The sequence below is a fragment of the Tachypleus tridentatus genome, chromosome 12 (genome assembly GCF_004210375.1).
Source record: "Tachypleus tridentatus isolate NWPU-2018 chromosome 12, ASM421037v1, whole genome shotgun sequence".
In the NCBI taxonomy this organism is placed as follows: domain Eukaryota; kingdom Metazoa; phylum Arthropoda; class Merostomata; order Xiphosura; family Limulidae; genus Tachypleus; species Tachypleus tridentatus.
This window is the reverse complement of record NC_134836.1, coordinates 18418128-18439264: the sequence shown is the minus strand read 5'-3', so window position 1 is coordinate 18439264 and position 21137 is coordinate 18418128. Positions and strand designations below refer to the sequence as shown.

The window sequence follows — 21137 nt, the reverse complement described above, 5'->3', positions numbered from 1 at the left end:
TTCATCCCAAAATTCTCAAGTACTGTTGGTGTAATCTATAAAACTTCCTAAATACATTTAAAATGTTTGGTTTTAGTAATACTTTATATTTTGTTATTTTCTATACTATATGTGTGGTCTGTCAACCGATCAACCTTGTAACTATCATAAAAAAAAAAGGAAATGAATATAAATTGTGTTTTTTTTATGATAGAATGGCTACATATTATGACACAAAAATGCAAATGTTTAGTCTGAGTAGCTTAAGTCTCGTAACATTATACATTTATTAATTTTTATTATATTGATCTTCTAGTCATGCATAGCTAACATTACATAACTTGCATTGGCATGTAATAATATAAAGCTGAATTTGGTATTGGTTGTGTTTTAGTAGACTAGTATTTTGTATTATACAGTAACATTTAAATTATTATACATTTTATATGTATATATAGATTATTACTAGTTATAAATAAGTTATGAAATTTATTTTCCATAAAATATAAAACAATAAATAAAGTAAAGAAAACAATTGTTTGTTTTAGCTATGATCTTGGAACTTGGTTGCTGCTAGACATGGGTTGCTAGGCCTTTTAAAGCTTTGCACATGGAGATTATCAAACAAAATTGTATAGGTTTTATATATACAGTTGAATAACCAAAAAATCATAAATAACTGTACTGATACCATAGAATTTCACTAATTTATTAGGCTTAGTAACTAAGCTGTACTTGGGTCTAAAAGGTATGAAACTTTGAGTTGGCTAAAAACACAACCTATCTACTTGAAATTCTGGATCAAAAGAACATGGTAGCCTTTTCACAGATTAAAATGGGTGAGAAAACCACTAAAGGGACATTCTGAGCTGTTGATTCGTTATTCACATGTCATGTATTGCAGTTTCTAAAAATGGAAAGAGGTAAAGGAGGCACTGTTTGTTTCAGTGCATATGCCATATCTCAGAAAAAAAAAAAAAAAAGTGTGAGGCTCTGATTTTATATTCTAGCTTGCCAGTACTGGTAATTTTAATTTTTAATTTCTAGGAAACTATATATTTAGTATTTTTACATCACAAACATCTAGTTTTAGTCAGTGCTGCATTCAACATACCACTTAACTCACTAAAATCTATATTTATGTGGGTTTGTTTAATATTTACTTTTAAATTAAAAAAATAACTCCTATATAATATTAAAGTTTAAATTATAATCTACAATTTGATTCTAAACTTACCGACATAAATTGATAAAATAGTAGATTAGTAAAATTTTGAATACAAGGCAACACACAGTGACATCACCTTTGACCCATGAGCCATTATGAAAGGGTTAATATTGTCTTCTAGAATTAAGAACTCAAAACTTGTATACTATTAAAATATGTATTATTATTATTAGCTAGGATTTTATGCTATATTAAGTGATAAAATGTAATTAAAAAGTAGTTTAATAAAATTTGAATGTAAAGAACTAAAACTTTGTGTCAGGCACAATAATTTATATCTAAGGTGAGAGGATTAAAGTATGAATAAGTATTCAGAGTTTATATTCAATGATAGATAGTAATAAAAAGATTTTAGTTAAATTGTGGCTTTCTGGCTTGGGAATTTGACTCGCAGTCTACAGGTTGAGGGATCAGAAACCTGACACTGAATGTACTTGTCCTTTCATATGTGGAGACATTACAATGTGATGGTGAACTCTCATGTTTCTGGGTGGTGACAAATTCTTCAGATCTAAAATATGAAATATACTATAACTTTGCCTGTTCTTTTTCTTATGTAATTCTTATTTTTTACCCTTAAAGTAAATGTTGTTATTCTTTGCTTTTTGTCATGTAAATAAATTAATTTTGCTGTACTGTGATTTTCCCTCCAAAATAAAATATTTGGTAGATCTCAATCTGTATTAATTGTAGATTAATAATATTGCATTAATTAACTTCAAGATTCAAGGGTGAAACATGGTATGTAATGTTGGAATTGTTTACACAGTGTAATTTGCAAAACTAGTGTTGTTTATATTTTTAATTTTTTTCTTTAAAAATAAATCATGTTTCTAGCAAAATGTTATTGAAAATTTAATCTGAAATAGGTTTTTTCACTTAACTGTGATTTATTTCATGGAGTTTCATGACCTTCACAGTAATTAATTATGAAAGCCAAGTGCAAATGAGAAAAGATAAACCAAATGGCAAAATTAATTCCTTTTTATTGGATTTTACAGGAATAATGTGTTAAAAATAATTTTCTTAGAAGAGATTCCTATTATTTTTGTACAACAGTGATTACCAGCAGGTGAAAGTATTTTTTAGCTTGTTATAGAACAATTTCAATCTAAATATTCAAACTGTTAAGTTTATTATTTTCAATTTAAAGGGTTTTGTAGTTTTTTAATGTCACTTGTGATAGTTTCATAAACTTATGAAACTAAACAGAAGAATTATATACATATATATCAGTATTATAACCATAAAGTTTTAAGCCATAAACAAAACACATTAAAATTAAACAAAATATGCTGCATATTTTTGAAAAGATCCTAGGGTACAAGCTACAATGTGAGATTATAAAATGTATCATAGGTTTTGGAGGTTACTGTGGAAGTAGGACCCACATTGTGGTGTGTATACACTGGCAATCTGTTTTAACCTCCAGTTTGCTAGTCTTGCATAATAAGATTAGAAATTAGGAGAATGAGATGTGAATGCTCAAGCCTACAATATCCCACATCTATATTCACCCTTTACTGCCAGTACACAGTTGTGGGAAGGTGACTGTTCTCCCAAGTTAAAATAAGAATAAGAAAAAAAAACATATAAAAAATAAATAAAATAAAATAAAAAGTAAGAAAAATAAGGTACTACCACTTGGGGGTAAATAAGATAAAAATTACCTCTTGAAGTAAGCATTCCTGCCCCCAATATGATAGAGGCACTAATTAATACAACATCAATAAAGTGGTAGTTTAGTGCAACTGTAGTGCTTTTATATGCTGCTCAAGGTATACATCTGCATAAAGTAGTGACAAATTCTTAAATGACCTCATTTAACTATAATTAATTAATTAGTAATTTTCAGTAAAATTTCTCTGATTTTACTTCCTCTGTATTTATTTAATGCATTTTGTATTTATGTCAGAATAATTTAATAATTTTATCTAAAATTTCTTTATTAAATCCATAAACTATTAATTTTTGTATCAATATATCAACATTATTAATAAAATATTGTAATTTGTTACAAATTTTACAATATCTGAATAACTGCAAAGTTATAATGTTTATAATAGATGGGTGTAGCACATTACTATGTAAGGAGGATAAACCATAAATTGGAAAGTCAAAATCTTTTCTTTTGTCAAAAATATTTATATTGATATCCTTTTTATCAGTTACTTTAATTTCTAAATCTAAATAATGTGCATTTTTATTAGAAATTGAAGTATTTCAAATATCTAATTGTGTTGGATAAATGGTGTCAATAACATTGTATATTTCAGAATATTTATGCTAATTAAATCATCAATATATCTAAGTTAAGTAAAAATATCTGGATTTGCATAATTTCAATAAATATATTTTCATAATAGTATAAATATATTTGCTATACAAGTTGAATAGTTAGCTCCCATTGGAAGTTCTATCACTTGTTCAAAAAGTTGTTTATTGAAAAATATATAATTATTATAAATACAGTAAGTTGATATATCTTTTATGTTTTTGGGACTATATATTATTTTCCAGTTTTATAAAAGGATAACAATATTGTTCTATTAATGAATTTAAAACAAAGATTAAATCTTTTAAGGGTATTATGGTATATAATGTAAGGTCAAATGTTTGGATACTATTTATCTACTCACACTTTTAGACATTCTAAAATAGGTTGGTTATTTTTTATTATCCAAAATATAATTGGAGGTTGAGACTGATAGACGATGTATCCCCACTGCAATGTGGGTCCTACTTCCAGTCATCTCCAAAATCCAGAATACATTTTATAATCCCACATTGTAGCTTGTACCCTAGGATCTTTTTAAAAATATGCAGCATATTGTGTTTAATTTTAGTGTGTTTTATTTGTGGTTATAATACAATAGAGATTGGGATTTGCTGTTTTTAACGCAGTCCTTCCGTATGATTTCGTTTATTTATAAGGCTTCATTTGGATGTAATTATTTAACTTAACTAAAAATATATATAAGTATATATTTCATTTTATCAATAAATGTATTTTTTGTTTGTTTGTTTGATAAATTGACTCTAACTAAGGTAATTGTTTTTAAGTTACATGTTGGAAATAACTTGTAGAAAGCATAGTTTTGGTTTACATTTATGAGTGTTTTATCAATTTTGAATACATTCTAATAATACTTATTTACTGTTTCTATCACTTTGTTTTTTGTTTTCTTTTTGTTACAAACATTAACAACTTTCAAGTTATCAGGTTGTTGTATGATAAAATATCTTTCCTTGGCAACTTTGTAATTTGAAGTTGTGAATATAGATGTATTTATGGAGTTTTTTTGGAGAGAAGCGTACTAAATGTCCTCTCTTGCATGCAGGTATATTTGTATTGTACCAATCTGTATTTAATATGTGGAGCAACAGCTTATAAATTATAGCATCAGTAAAATATGTATATTATCAGAAATACTTGTACCAGTTGCATTAGCAGTAAGATTTAGTTGTTTGAGGTGTACACAATGTTGGTGTGAGTTTGATAATTTTTTATTGACATTTTGTATGTCAGAATCCAAAAGGTTTTACCCTGGACCTCCTTGATTACCTGGGTGCTCAAGCTCAGTATCTTTACTCATTAATGGCACTGACAACTTCCAATAGCACTCTTAATCAAAAAACTTCTCTCCAGAGGTTAAAAAATGTGGAAACTGCTCTTGAGGCTCTAAGAAATGTAATAAGAAATAATTCTGGTAAGAAGTCCTTTCTATTAATCAGATCTAAATGATGAGTTGTAGCACTAAGCTACATATATTTGTAGATTTATATAATTTAATGAGTTAAGCATTTATATCTGAGTGTGAGTGTTTGATTCCTAAAAAAACACAAGAAATAAAAGTGTAATATTTTGTTTCTAGGTTTAGAAAGTTGAAAGTATTATAATATATCTAATATTTTTTTAATAAAATATTTTTATCAGAATGATGTATACAGGAAGAGTTTAAATGTTTTCATAAAGTATTAGTTAGCATCACAATATCTGTTAATGACTAAGAGGTAAATTTGTGCTTGGTATATGATATATGTGGTAAAAGTATTTGACTATTGAAGCACTTTTTAGAAAAAGAAAGAACATAGATTGGATTTGAATTCTTGACCACCCCTATACAAAGCATATACTGTGCCATATGAACCAAAACCTAATTTTTTATTTTATTTTTTTCATATTTGCAGTATTATTAAGTGAAATACTATATACATATATGGGAGGTGTATATGTTTTAAATAAAACTTTTGTTGTATTATGTAGTTGGACAAGAATGAAACAAACTGCTAATTTGGAGCTGTATTTAGGTTTAAAGTAGAGAAGTGTAAAAATGTGAAATGACAATAAATAAAATACATCCCTGTACATAACATTTTTTTGCCTAAAAGCTTTGTCTTTGTGGATCATTGCCACCTTTAACTAGGATCTTGAGATTTTTTCTTGATCAAACTCTATAAAGCAACATTGTGAAACAGTAATTATTTATAATTGTGGTATCAAAAAGTGTAAGAAATCAGCTGTCTTCATAAGTTGCTATTTCAATTCTTTTCTTTTTCTTTCTATAATGGTATTAACTCATTTTAACATTCTATTAATGTATTAATTTTGGGTCCACTACCACCAATAACTTTAGGTCTAATATAAATTTTCACAGATCACCAATTCCTTGGTAGACAGAAAATTGAATACCATAATTTATTTTTGTTATTTCATAGAAGCATACATTTAGTATAAGTTGAAGAATTAATTGTTTATTTACTTTTTAAATTTATTTCCTATTATTTTATGTTTTTCTTTTTTGTCTTCATATACTTTCAGTATAATTTGTTTGAAGTCTTTAGAAGAATTCGTTGGCATAACAGTTGTACGTGAATTTGTTTCAGGTTTTATGCTTAATCTCATTTCATTCTTGTTAATGCTATTTAAGATCGGAGATTCTGTAACTTAACATTCAGTATACTTTTCTTTAGGTGTTGAAATCCAATGTATCGGCCACTTCAAGCTGCTTTTTAGTTTACTTAGATTAGATGGATGTGCTCGAGTCCAGGCTTTAGCCATTGATGTGAGTATATGTTTATTTGGTCATGCTGTCTTTTGTGCCATTATATCACTCTGATATTGTACTGTTGTAATGTTGAGATTTAAATATTGTGTACTAGTTAAATAATGAAATCATATGTTAATAAGGAATGGTTTACTTGGAATATTCTAGTGGTGCTTGTTCACATATATTTTAAGTGAAATACATTCATTCCTTGAAATTTGCTAGTTTACTGTGAACTGAATGATTATGATAATATACTGTGATAGTTAACAAATTCTGGTTTCTGAAACATAAAACTGCTTGTTTAACTGTTTTTTTGTTTTTTCTTTCACTAGTTATTTATATACTGTTTACAAATAATGTAATCAACCATTTAAAACTTTTTTGAAGGTGATAGCCAGTGTTACTGGAAACCAAGAATGTGTAAATGATATAGCAGCAGCAGAAGTTCTAGTCTACCTTTTACTTGTCCTTTACTCTTTAAGCAACTCTTCCAGTAAGTGCAAAGATCTTGATTTTTATTTTATTGGTACTTTGCTCTTTGAGCAGTTCCTTCAGTTAGTACGTGTAGAAAGTACCTGCTAAGCCTACATATTATGTGATTGTATTTTCGTTTCTATCATAAGAATAATTGTTAAATTTTTTTTTCTATTTTTTTTCTATCAAAAAAAAAACTTTTTTATTGAGCATTTAAGCAAATCATATCTTAGAACAGATAGCATAGGAAACTTGTAAAACAAAGAAAATATTACTCTTGAATATATTTTTTGTGAGGCAGTGCTTTTCACAATCATTTTTATAATTTGTTTTAAACCTATATAAAGGATTGTGTTTTTAGCATATCTGAAGGCTTAATATACTAGAAACTGGGTTTTAATGCCTGTAGTGAGCAAAACAGACAGCCCATTTTGTAGCTTTGTGCTTAATTACAAACAAATCATATTATATGTCTTAAAGTTTATTAAATGGGCTGAATGTGGCCTGTGGTTAAGCATGCTAATCTATAGACTTTGGAGTTGTAGGTACATTGTAAAACTGATTAAGTTATAGTTAGTACTGTTAACTAGCTGCCTTCCTTCTAGTCTATCAGCTTAATATTACTGGTGATTTGCTTAAATAGCCCGTGTAATTTAGCATGAATATTGCAAACAAACGAAATATTTATTAAAACCTTCCAACTGACTAGTAATGAGAATAAAATGTCATAATAACAATCAAATTTTCTTGTTAATATCAGTTTTCTTTAATTTTATGCTAAAGGACAGTGATGATAGAACTAGTTTCTGTTTTTTATTTAATAAAGAAAAAGTTTATTTTTTCATTATGTTGTTACTGTTTTATACATGCAAACTCTTGTTTGTGGTTAATTCTGTTTTGCTTAAGCACACTGCTCTAGTTTAAGCATTTCTCTCTAGGTTTACAATATGGCACTTCTGTACTTTCTTATTGAAAAGGCAAACAACAGTAGCTATCAATCTACATTTAAGTACTACAGACTACCATTAGTAGTGATAACTTGTTTATCATGGGTACTTGAAATGTTTTCAACACTAATTTCTGACTTGAGTTAAATCAATATTTTTTTCTGTCAAAGGTCGCATTACGGTTCTTGAGACTCTTCTCCCTTTAATGTCAAATAGTAAGTTAGTCAAAGAAGCTATGACCAAAGGTATGTATGATAGTTTAAAGTATTAAAGGTTTTGATTATGAAATTATAAAACTAGTGAAAATAAGACATAAAGTGGTATAAAAGTGCCTTGAAATAACATCCATCTTCTCTTTACCTAAGCAACTTGCTTGTATAACTCCTAAATGTTCTGTGTCATCATTTTCTAAAATAAAAGTTACCTGCTAGATAACTGATATAGGCTTTAAGGTATCAGTTGATATTTACTTTTAATTTTTCAGTTTACTGAAGTGAATTATATTGTACCATAGATATTGTTTAAAATATACATACTAAAATGTTTTAAAGTTTATCCTATACACAAAGAAATAAAATAAGTTTTTGTTTATTCTTGGGCTTAAGATAAGCTTAAATATCTTTTGATGTTTTAATGTTTACTTCTGTTATTGAATTTTGTCTTTTTGTTTCACAAATTACTACATTTTGATTGTGTAAATTTTACAGAAAGCTTTTAATATGTCAATGCTCTAAAGGTAACTCAAATTTTAGTGAGTTCTTCAATAAGATTTTCTACAAAGATTCATTTCCACCTGAGAAAATTCATAATTCTTTGAATTTGTAGCACTGACAAAAACTAAATGTACACTGCTGTAATATTAAATTTAATTTATAGTTATTGTCTTTTAGCAAAATTTTAGAACATTGTTATTTTCTTCCATCAGTAAAAATTTATGCTTACTTATTTTTCCTTATATGCAGTATTTATGATTTGTTTTTATTTGTGCATGATTATGTATATTAAAATGTCTTTCATTTGGATATGCATGAGCTTTAACTCATGACCTTAACTTCAATAAAGATGTTCAGACTGTAATTACTTTTTAAATGCATTAAAAAAGGTTGCTATTTCTACATAAGTATGTCACATCAGTTTAGTTTTTGTATGAATGTTGGTGATAACTACATCATAAAAATAAGCCTTCAATATCATTAAATAATTTATATGAATAGTGGATAATGCTGAGATATGGAGTCAGTAATGTAATTACTTTGTATGTTTGATATATTATCCATGATGGTGAGAAAACTCACTTGTAGAGAAAAATATACATGTAAAAATGGCTGGTATAGGTTGAAAAAATTCTATGTAGAGGAGCAAACAACATTTCGACCTTCAAACATGTGGTCAGCTATCAGTCAGTTACCTTTCTTTCTTTCTTTGTGAACCTGATGATGACTGAAGAAGGTTGAAACATTGTTTGCTCCTTTACATAGAATTTTCTCAACCCATACCAGCCATTTTTACATATATATTTTTGATATATTATGTTCTATTTAATACATTTATTTTCATATAAATAGTTAAAGGTGTGGAGGTAGGAATAATATTACAACTGTTTTGTTTTTTTGGCATACTTCTTTGTTAGTACCTACTTTTTTCATATTGATAAGTTTCAATATGATTTGAAATTCTTTTGTATTACAAAATTTATTTTCATATTTGGTATTCTTCAATAGTCTTGTCTAATGCTTTTAAGCTTGATAAAGTGAAACCAACCTGTGTTCAGAAATGCAGCTCAGTGGTCATCATATTTCTTTCTTAATCATAATTATATCTCGCAGGATTTAGTTAAGTCCCAGATACTAAGCTAATAATGTAAAGTATTCATAATAATATCTAAAAATATATAGATGATGATAATAATAATTAAATATGTATCACAATAATGTTATCTAGTAAACCGCTTTTTCCCCTCCAAAGATTATGCTGATGATTATGTTTATTAAAGTTACTGTGTTGTTCTAGGAGCTGTAATATATCTGTTGAACCTCTTCTGTAACTCTACAAATCCTCAAATTCGTGAACAAACTGCTGAACTTCTTGGAAAGATGACTTCGGATAAACTTGTAGGACCAAAGCTACGTATCACCTTGAACAAATTTTTACCTCAGTTGTTCCTAGATGCAACCAAAGATTCACCAGAAACTGCTGTTATGATGTTTGAAGGTCAGAAGTATACTAAATAAAATCTTTCTGTGTGTTGCATTTTATCATGTACATTGAAGTTGAAAGTCAAATAATATATCTAAGAAAGTAGAATTGCATTATTTTCAAAGTAATTATAGAATTTTGTGTTCTAACTATCTTTTTTGTAGATGTATTATTGCATCAACTCCTTATTTTGTTGACCTTTAAAGTATTTAATGTAACACAAATAGTGTGGTATGCATTTTATTTTCCAGTTTTTCAAATGCTTCACATAAATCAGATCAAGGAAATACAATTTACCTTCAAAAGTTATTATAAGTATAAAGTGTTAGTTATGTGACTTCTTAAAGCTAATTCAAAAAATAAGTTTACTAAATTGTAAATGTTTATCTAGAAATATAGCTACAGTGTTTCTGTATTAACGAGAGTTGTTTTTAATATTAGTAAATACTAAATATGTTTACTTTGGAATCTATCCATAACAGAAATAAAGAAATGCGTATTTACCACACATTTTTATTATGTGTTATGATTTTTAAATATACTGAAATATTGTAAATGAAATTATGTGAAATTGTACAACTCTGCAACTGAATGGCCTGGCATGACCAGGTGGTTAGAGTGCTCAACTAGCAATCTGAGGGTCACAGGCTCAAATCCCCATTTCACCAAATATGCTTGCACATTCATTCATGGAGGTATTATAATAAGATAGTCAATCCCACTATTTGTTGGTAAAAGAGTAGCCCAAGAGTTGGCAGTGGGTGGTGGTGACTAGCTGCCTTCCTTCTAATCTTTCACTTCTAAATTAGGGACAGCTAGTGCAGATAGCCCCCATGTAGCTTTGGGCAAAATTCAAGACAACCAAACAATGCAACTCAACTATGCTGTTTTGTTTCTATAAGTGTCATTACTTTTTACAAGAAATTACATAGTTGAGAAATAATTTTAGAATATTAACTCATGTTGAACAAAAACTAAGTTTTTTATGAAAACATACTATAGCAATTTACTGTGATGGTATGATAATTCTGGTATAAAGATTATCATGTTTTCACCTACTGTTCTCATTATAAGTGGTATAAAGGTAATTCACATTTCTAGTTGTGTATTGTTTAGTTTAGCCTAACAATTTTGTGATGAAACAATTTTTTATATTAACAAAGAACCAGTTAATACTTTGTTGTTCTCAGTGATATGTAGTAAACCATGTATATAATTTTCTTTAAATTATGGTATGTTAATGGCACAATAGGAAGCATTTTTCAAAGTATTTAGACTTTGTTTGAAATTTTGTTATAGGTTAAAAAAAAAGTTATTTTGTATCCCAGAGTGCTTAAGTTTTGATCAAATTTAAAAATGTTATAAAAGAAATTACCATGAAAGCTTCCATTTCATTGTGTTTAATATTAATTAAGTAAAAGCAAGTTCCTGTTTTATGTTAAATTAATCCTATATGTGTAATCAAAGAAATAGATGAACTTTAATTTTGCTTAACTATTTGTTTCTCAAAGACTGGGTGAAAAATTAGGATATGAGTGGATAAGTTGCTCTTAAAAATTATACTTTTCTGTAGACAGTTAAAAAGGTACATCAATTGCAATAAAATAAAAATCACAACACTAATGTTTCATGTGTGAAGATTTATTAGTATAGGGCTAAAAGGAAAAATGCTCTACACATTTTAGTGGAAAAAAATAATATACTAACTTAAGGTGACAAAGAAGGACTCGTAAGATTCAGTTAATTACTCAAAAATATCAGTAAACTATTAATATGTCATACAGTGATGTCTTTTACAAAGTAGAATTCCAGAAATTCACTTCCATGGACTTAAATCTTATTACAAATTGTTGAAAATGAAAAGAATGAGTTTGAATAGAGACTTAGGTCGAGGTGCTGTGAAATTGAATTTCTTAAATTCTGTTTTGTAAAAGACACCTCTGTACAATACATTAATTATATACACACACTGACTAGTTAGTAAATGAACCTCGTGTGTTCATCTTGGTCACTTGAAAATGGTAGATCATGTTATTTACCAAATCATGTAGAGCATGTTTTTCTTTAACCTTATATAATTAAATGTACTTGGTACATAAAGTGTTGGTGTCGTGATTTTTGTTGTTATTGAAAGTAGGCACAAATGTTTTCAGTCTAGTGTACTGATGATAAAATTTCTTAGAATAGTAGTTTCAGTTTAATGACCAAGCCAAAATACAGGCTCAATAAATTTTACTTACATTACTTGCTTTTGAGTTGTTTGTTTGTGTGGCTTACCTCTTACTTTGTAATGATAATTGTGATTATTAACGTGACACTTTTTTTTTATGATACCAGATAAACCATGAAGAGGGGGGGTTGAAAATATTGCAATGGAAATTACTGCATTTAGATATTTAAAACCTGTTACATCATTTTAAGACTCATAAGTCAGTTTTTTAACAAAAGTCTCATCACTAGTTTGGGTTTTATTGCATGCATTAAACCAAAACTGAGACTAATCTGGCTTTGCTGCTATTTGCATATCCAACTTAATAAATACGTTCTCTTCAAACTGTAAAGTTCCAGATTTCTACACAGCCATCGTTTCACAAACTAAACCTAAAATTTTGAATTGCTAAATTATTAAATGCAGTTTAGAAGTGAGAAATTACTCAAATTCAGTAAAGGTTTGGCCATTTACATTTTTCTTGTTTTGTTTTTATTCTTGACACTATTGTCTAAGCACTACTTGTTCTCACTTGTGGGTAAATTAGTTTTTTGTCTGTCTTTTTTTACTTTTAACCATGTTTTAAGTTTTTTTTGTGTTTATATGATTCTTTTCAGCAGAAGTTACATTGAGCTGTTAAACTTACAATGATCATGCCAATGACCTAATTCTCAACATACTTTTTTTTGCATAATAGTAAATAACAACTGAAGAACAAAGTTTTTACTGTTCATTGTTTTACTATCTTATATCACATTATTATAAAGATGCTCAAGAAAACCCATAACTCATTTAGAATGATGAGTCCCAGGAAACAATTATGTTGACTGTATATAGTTGATATTTTTACTGCTTACAGTTGATTTATATTGATTATTTTACTGTGTTGCATCACATTATTATAAAGGTGTCCAAGAAAACCCAGAACTTATTTGGAACGATGAGTCTCGTGAACGGTTGTGTTGTGAAGTACAACGGATGGCAGAAGAGTAAGTAAAGATTGACTAATTGTGCTTTTTAAATGTCTTTGTATCATATCCATTTATTAAGTAAGCTATTTAGCATAAGAAGGATATTTATTTTATTAAGTTTTAAATATTTGTGGCTTTTAAAACTTGCATCACAGCTAGTTCATCAAATTCACATTTTATTAATTCATTTAATACTTCATCCAGTGTTTAAATGTGTAGTGATCAATTCACTAAACTCAGCCTCAGATGTTTTTATGTTAATATTGACAAAGAAAAAGCTGTCAACCCAAAGTAGCTGTACCCAACACCAAGGAAAAATTGTTATATCCAAAACAAGAGTAGTGCAATATAGCAATTCTGTGTTTGACACAAATATAAACAGTTCTAAATTACTTTATGATTTGAACACAGACCAAAAAGTCTTTTATGGACAAGTACTTGTGGGATTGGGTTATCTTAGAAATTTTTCAAAATTCTCAGTCATTCCTTTAAAGAGTGAAAAGGAAAAAAAAACCTATTGCATTGAATCTAGAATTTCATGTCTAATAATCTTTTTTTATAAAAGCATTAGAATTTACTCATCAAACTGTAGGTTTGACAAGCAATGCTTATAATTAAAATGTTTTTAAAACTCAAAAAATAAAAAGCTGAAATTAAAATATAACCTGGTAAAAATAAAACTTGGGATAACAAAAAAAGTTACTTAACTTCCTAACATTACAAATAGCATACAGAAAATAATCTTATTTTTTAATAACTGATTAATGACCATGATTGATATTAATTAATATCACATAATTGTCTTGCCTTATTAGTTTTTTTCTAATTAATCTACCTTTTTAACTAACCATATCTGTAAAGATGGTGTTAATTTAAAACAAATTGGAATATTTCATTCATCAACAGTAATACCAGTATTTTGATGTTTTAAGGAAACTAAAATTGAATAGATGTGAATGCTATTTTTGAAGATGCTGATTAAATTGGCTGTGTTTGTTGATCAAATGAAATAATGTAGCTGAATTAGGAGCTGATTTTGATTATAGCAGAATCATCAGTTTTATCATAAGTACTGCTATTCAGCTTAAAATATGACCACTTGGTGGCACTTTCATGAATTTTAATAAAAGCTCAGATTTCTTAAACTGTTGTGTTTTTCTGTGTAGTAGTTTTCATGTTCTACACCATCAAAAGATAACACTTCCATTTATTCTGAAGGTCGATAGACCTCCTCCAAATAAGGACAGTAAGGAAAAAAGATGTAGTCATAAACAGAAGGGTTCTCTAGCCACTTCGCCTACCCGTCATTCAAAATGGCCACCTTGATACAATGGAACTGTCAAGGTTCACGTTCTAATCTGGATGATATCAAAACACTGATTGCTTCCTACCATCCTGTATGTCTTTCCTTACAAGAAACATTTCTAAAACCTGCTGATACAGTCACCATTCGGCAGTTTTTTCTGTACAGAAATGACAGGCTGTGTGATGGACAAGTACATGGAGGGGTGGCACTATTGGTTGATCAGCATGTGCCCACACTGTCTTTGTCACTCAACACACCCTTGGAGGTCGTAGCCATCCATGTTTCCTTGGGTCATACCATCACTGTTTGTTCTCTCTACCTGTCCCCTGGAGAGACATGACCAATCAGACTTTGACGCTCTCATTGAAAAGTTGCCATCTCCCTTTCTAATCCTGCAGGACTTTAATGGACATCATCCCCTCTGGAGAAGTGCTGTTATTGATAGAAGGGGTCGCTCTGTAAAGCATATGCTCCCTGATCACAATCTTTCTCTTTTTAATACTGGTTCTTCCACTTATTTTCATGCATCTAGTCAGTCCTTTACCGCTATTGATCTCTCGGTTTGCTCTCCTTCATTATTCTCCCATTTTTCATGGAGGGTTGACAATAATCATTCCATTCCAATTTATACGGATGGTTCCAAATCGGGTAATTCTGTGTTATTGCTGATGGTGACACTGTCCACCTTGATAAAGTTTTTAGTTTTTTAATGGCCATTAATCTTTTTAATCTCATTTAAGTGTTGGATATTTATTCATTACACCTTTTTAATTGTGGTTTCATTTTCAGAGTCTCAATCTCTCTAGTTGAATTTGTAATTGGAAAATGACCAGAACATTAAATAACTCGACACCAGGACTGGAAAGGCCAACTTCAGGTGGCTAACGCTGTTGTTTGAACTATCTGTTTGAACTACCCGTTAGTCGTCCTGGCGAGTTGTTATTACAATTTTGCTGCATGTATTTTAACACTTTTATTATTTTACCTTTTGATAATGGCTGTTATGACAACATAATCCAGAACCAGGACTGGAAAGGCCAACTTCAGGTGACTGACGATGGTTCTTGTACTTACCTGTTAGTCTTCCTGGAGGGTTGTGGTCATTACCATTTTGCTAGAGAAAGTCCTTTACAACTTCTCTTACTCTGCTTTCTCTCTCAACATTGTAGATTAGGTTTTCAATGATGTTTTGTTTTACCTTCATTTCCTTTTATGTATTGTACTACATTTAATTTATTTTTACCTTTTCACCAGATGTTTGGTGCAGATAGCCTAGCTGCTTTGTGTCATAAAACACTAAATCAATCAATCAATCCTTTTGTTCTACAAATATTGTTTGAGTTTTTATTCAGATCAAAAAAGTAGAGCTTTGTGTTTTGGTTTTGGTTCTAGGATAAAATTTCTACACTTCACTGTTTTTTAACATATTTCCTTTATCATTATTTAAAGACTAAAGAGTATGAACCTGAGATTGCTGTTTATCTGCTTGCATGAAAAGTATCTGAAACAGAGGATAGTGAATAAGTAACAGATTTATGAGAATTTAAATATTTGAACCCAACTAATTCTGGTGTTTAAAGTCCTCTGGAATGCTACTAAAGCTAGAACATTTCATATATTAAAGAAATTTGTCTTCAAACATTTAGTTTCAAATAAAGGTCAAGCTACTCATTTACTTGGTTATAAATTTTGTGATTTTTAGAATGTCTGTGTTAGATGAGATAATAAAAGTTAGTTAAAGTGATTTTCTATTCAGTTTTAATAGTGTGTTTTGGTAGAAACATAGATGTGTGTGAGCATGTATGTATATTATACATTTTTCTAGGCACTACAGGATACAGAAGGATAATCCCACAACAGTGTGGAAGGTAATGTTTTTCTGTTTTTGGTTTAATTTGTCTCATTACTGTAGCTTACTGTTAAAAAATTTGACATTAATGCAGGATCAAGGTTCTATAGTTAACTGTCTTGAAAATGGCATTCAAATTAAATACTTGTGTTATTTTGTCAGATAGATATGGACAAATTTATAAATGTCATTAATGGTTTACCTTATGTTAAAGATTTTCTCTAGTGAAGAATGCATGTCCTAGTGGCAGTTGATGCATATACAAATATAACATAAGAACTTTTATTGTTACATTATTATGCTTTTGTAGCATTAAACATAGATTATTAATTTAACTCAAATACAGTTAAATCTTGTATCAAAATATGGTTGAATTATTTTTCCACTTAATCAGGTTCCTGAAGAGTTCAGCTTATGTTCCCAAGAGTTGCATGGTGAAGTTATTATATCAGGAGTCTACTTAAGGTTATTCATACAGAACCCAACATGGGTGCTTCGACGACCTCGAGACTTTTTTACAGAACTCCTGGACAAGACCTTACAGTTGATGTCCATGTCTAATCCAAATGTGAATACAAATAAATTATAATCATTCTGAAAAAAGAAAAGAAAAAAATCTTAGACTTTCTTTTCTGACTCATCTACTAACACTAAATAACTGTTTATCTTAATTTTAATTTTTCTTCAAAATAGTTGAAGTCTTCAACTAATTTTGACTTTAAATAAAATAATAAATTTAATTAATTTAAAAAATCTTGTAATTTTGTATGTTTTTGATCTTCTACTAATATAGCATAATTTTGTTTGCTTGTAGGGGGAACTTCTAGAAATGGTCACAACAGCTCTTGTAAGTCTGCTACAAGCTCAGCCAACTCTTCTTGACCAAGTCCCTGCTTTAGGCCACATTCCTCATCTTCTAAAAACAGTTGACGCACAAGATGATGCTATACCAAAGTCATGTTTACTTATTCTTCATCAACTAGCAAACAGTGAAGTAAGTTAAATTACTCAATAATATAAATGTATTCTTTCTTAAGCAAATGTTCATGAAAGAAGTAAACCTTTTGAACATCATAGTGCACATATTGTTGGTTTTCTTATTTTTCAACTAACTGACAAAGTATCTCATACGTGTAGCCAGATAATATGAACTAATCATTCAGTAAGGTAGTCTGCTATATGTAATTACCCATTTTCTTAAACAGGTTAGTAGTGAAATTATCAGGTTATAAGATCATTTTATTTAAAAGAAAAAAAGTAAATTGTTCTCTTGAAAGTTTTATTTGTATTTGGCAAATAATAGTTTCAGTGTAGTTGATTTGAGCAGTAATAATTAACTCTGTTATATGTAGTTACTTATATTAAGAATAACTTCCAGTAATGTGATCCTGTTTTTCGTAGTAGTTTTCCTCCTTACTTCATATACAACATAGGTTATTTATATTGAAAACAAAATGTGTGGGATATTCATTGCTATAAAGCATGTTTTTATGTTATTAGTATATTTCAAAGCTTATCTAGGCAAGTTATTTACGTATATTACAGACAAGTTTATTGTAAGCTTTCTTATTTTAATGTGTGATTTAATGATGTGAAAAACAAATTCACGAATTGGACATGATTATACTAGGTTACCAATGCTAATGTTTCCTTATTTCATATGATTTGTCAAGGTTGTTGCAGTTAGAGTGCAACCTCTTTGATTTCTTGAGGCAGCTTGTAGAATTTTGAGTAGAAACAGCTGTCTTATACTTGTAGACCTGTTGAAAAATTGTAAGATGCTGTCTCACATTTTATTTAATGTTATTTTTCTCTTAAAAGACAAAATTTGTTAATTTATAAACTTTTAGACATGCTTAATCTCTGGTGTTTCTAAGAATGGTATGTAATCAAACTTATAAAAAAATAATTATCTTATTTTCACTTGAATTGCATGAATTGAAAGTCAAAGAACTATACTCAGCTGATTTGAGAGTATTCACCTCAAAAATGGTGCTTTTTTTTCTCCACAGTTATTATTATAGGACCAATCTTTACCTTCAAAATAATTAGCAGAGAAACTACTGTTGTAGTCAGTTGCTTGGAATTTGCCAATGAAATTAGTAAAGAGTTTTATTTAGTTTGTTTTTTTAATTTCATTTTGTGTTAAGACTTCAAAAACTGGATTTTAATGATCTGCACGAAGAGGTGGATGACATTTAAATCTTTGAAATCTCATCACTGGAACTGAAATGTCATCTATTTCTATCTAAAGGTGGAGTACATAAAATTTTCAATTTTAAACCTGTTGAAGAATTTTACCTTTAAATGCATTGAATTGATGGAATAGGTTCAAAAAAGGTTACTAGAATGGTGCTTGGGATGGAGGAGTTGTCATACAAGGAGAGGCTGAAATCTCTTGCATTGTTTTCTCTTGATAAAAGAAGAGTTAGGGAAATCTGATTGAAGTATTTAAGATTGTAAGGGTAATTAATAAGAGTTGATGCATCATTGTTTTTTTCATATTTAGCACAGAATAGTAGGACATAAATATAAATTTTGGCAGGGCAGGATTCATCTTCAGTTCAGACAGTTTCATTTTTCTAACAAGGTGTGTTGACCTTTGAAATAGATTTTCTTCATATTTTATACAGGAAATAAATTTAAAAGAGTTTAACAAAAAGCTTAATAAGTGCATGAATTATAAGGGTTGGATTTAAAGATTTTTTAAAAATTATTTAAATTGACTTTAGAGGATGGAACAGATAAAGTGGACTAGTAGGTTCCATGTTGCCCAAAAACATTATATTAATTTTGAAGATTTTAGTTGTGTACTGTTTAATTTTCACTATTAAATTTTATTGTTTTGAGATACTTTTTCATCTGCTTTACTTCTCTACTAGTAGTAAAAGAATATTTTCTCGCTGCCTTTGAAGGTTAACACGCTTCCTATAAAATTATTATTTTTATTTTTTAAAAGTGCTATTTTTGTTCAGTTATATACTTTGAATATAAACTTTAAATATTTGAGTTGTATAAAGAAAGTTATATTGTAAAACCTTCTATTTATAACGATTATATCGGGGCTTATGGCACTGTTATAACCTTGTAGTCAGTGTGGTGTTTGCAGAAAAAAAATTGGAAATATTGTATTAATATATGCATTTATTCACTTAATACTTGCAGAATATATAACTATTAGGTTAACAGAATTTTTTTTTTTTATAGAGGGGTTAAAATTAGCTTTTTTGACTTGCTTTCAGGATTTTATGTATAAAATCTTTTATTCTTTACAGTAAGTGTCTGTGATTTGTTGGTGATAAATTCAAACAATAAATAGATAGCACACAGTCCACTTGTTTTAAAAGAATATATTCAAAACAAACTCTAAACAATTCTCTTGTCAAATGTCTATTCAGGCTTATTCAGTTACTTTAGAAGCCAACTGATGAGATGAACTGTGTTTCTGTACTCTTTCCAGTGAATATTTTATTTGCTTTTCCCTGTGGGTTACCACAGTTGTATCGCAGGGTTTAAATAATTGCCTTCTTTTCATCAAAGTCCATACACTTTAAAACACCCTTTGACAAGACAAATTCTTCTTCTTATCACCATTAAACTGTGAAACTCACTTTAAAATATTGCATGCTACAACTAACCACTCACTTGCTGGCTAACTTCACATTTTCTAACTTTTTTTACTGAGTGAATTTCACTTTTTTTCTCACTTTACTTCACTTGTGCATGCTTGGTTGCCTATATATACATGCCCATCTGCAGCCTCTAGCTTTCTCCAAACTATGCAAGCTGCACTATAGGGTAACAATACTCAGTTAAGTTAACGATAAAAAATTTTAAAGGTTCAAGTAATGTCATATCAACAATGTAAGTAAAGCCTAGATAATAATGTAATTGGAAACACAATGGAGTTAAGTAATGAAATATGTCACAACTGACACTTATGAAACAATTTGTCTTCAACACTTCTGTCTTAAAAACTAAATCATTAAATATAAAGCAAAAAGTAAACAAAATAATAACACTTAACACTAAATAGTCTTGTGTATCGAATACTTGTTTTAATGTCTTTAGCTTAATCTCTCCAAGTGCTGGTATTCTTTCTGTATTGATGCTTTTCTGATGCTATAACCTGGTACTGTTTTTTTTTTTTTTCTATAGTAGTCATGAAAAGCAAATTAGTTGAATTAAGTATTTTCAAAATAAAAGCCCAAACTTATAAGTGCAAGCAGCTATATTTAATTATGATTCTATCTTTAACTCAAATATAGACTGTTTATTTCATTTGCAATATATATATAATATAATTTTTACTTACATTTTTCAGTAATAGAAAAACTGACTTCTGTCATTTAATTTGGACTTGATACATTTATTCAGGTTTATTGATGAATAAATCTTGTTATAAATCTTGTTGCATATAGTTTCTTTCGTATAACTTTCTTGTTTTTAAATAGCTTGTGAGGCTTGAACTTAATTGAATCAATCATGATTATGAAAGTTTGGAGGAGCAGTTATTTATCTCAAGAAAACCTATATTGTCCAGCCAACTTAAAAATGAGCAACAAAACGTGGCCTAAATGAGATTTTTTTCTTTGAAATTTCTCAATACATAAACCATTTTCCAAGAAATGAGATATTACTTTGTTTAGTGATCATAGAATCGATACCAAAAAATTTAGTTAGCAGTTGCAGCTACTATCACTGTGGTCAAAAGTAAAAGGTAACTTACGAAAAGTATCATGTGGAGTGAAAAAGGACGAGATTTGAATTTCTGTCCATGCTTTATTTAATTAGTAATTTTATGTACTATAGTTTATACACAATATTAGAATTGCCTAAATTTTTATTTGTTTAATTTCCTTGAAAGTTCGGGATTAATTAGTTGTGAATCACTTCCTTATTGGAATTGTGGATTTTAGGGAAGGAC

At 28.9% G+C, this 21137-nt stretch overlaps 1 protein-coding gene across 1 annotated transcript in view; it reads left to right on the top strand.

Annotated features, from left to right (window-relative positions):
- Rme-8 (receptor mediated endocytosis 8) overlaps positions 1–21137 on the top strand; it is a 170910-nt gene that overhangs the window by 140579 nt on the left and 9194 nt on the right. Inside the window, 9 exon segments of the mRNA XM_076472799.1 lie at positions 4737–4917; positions 6182–6273; positions 6646–6751; positions 7850–7924; positions 9690–9890; positions 12992–13073; positions 16187–16229; positions 16605–16778; positions 17025–17204. Of these exon segments, the coding sequence (XP_076328914.1) occupies positions 4737–4917; positions 6182–6273; positions 6646–6751; positions 7850–7924; positions 9690–9890; positions 12992–13073; positions 16187–16229; positions 16605–16778; positions 17025–17204 (1134 nt within the window).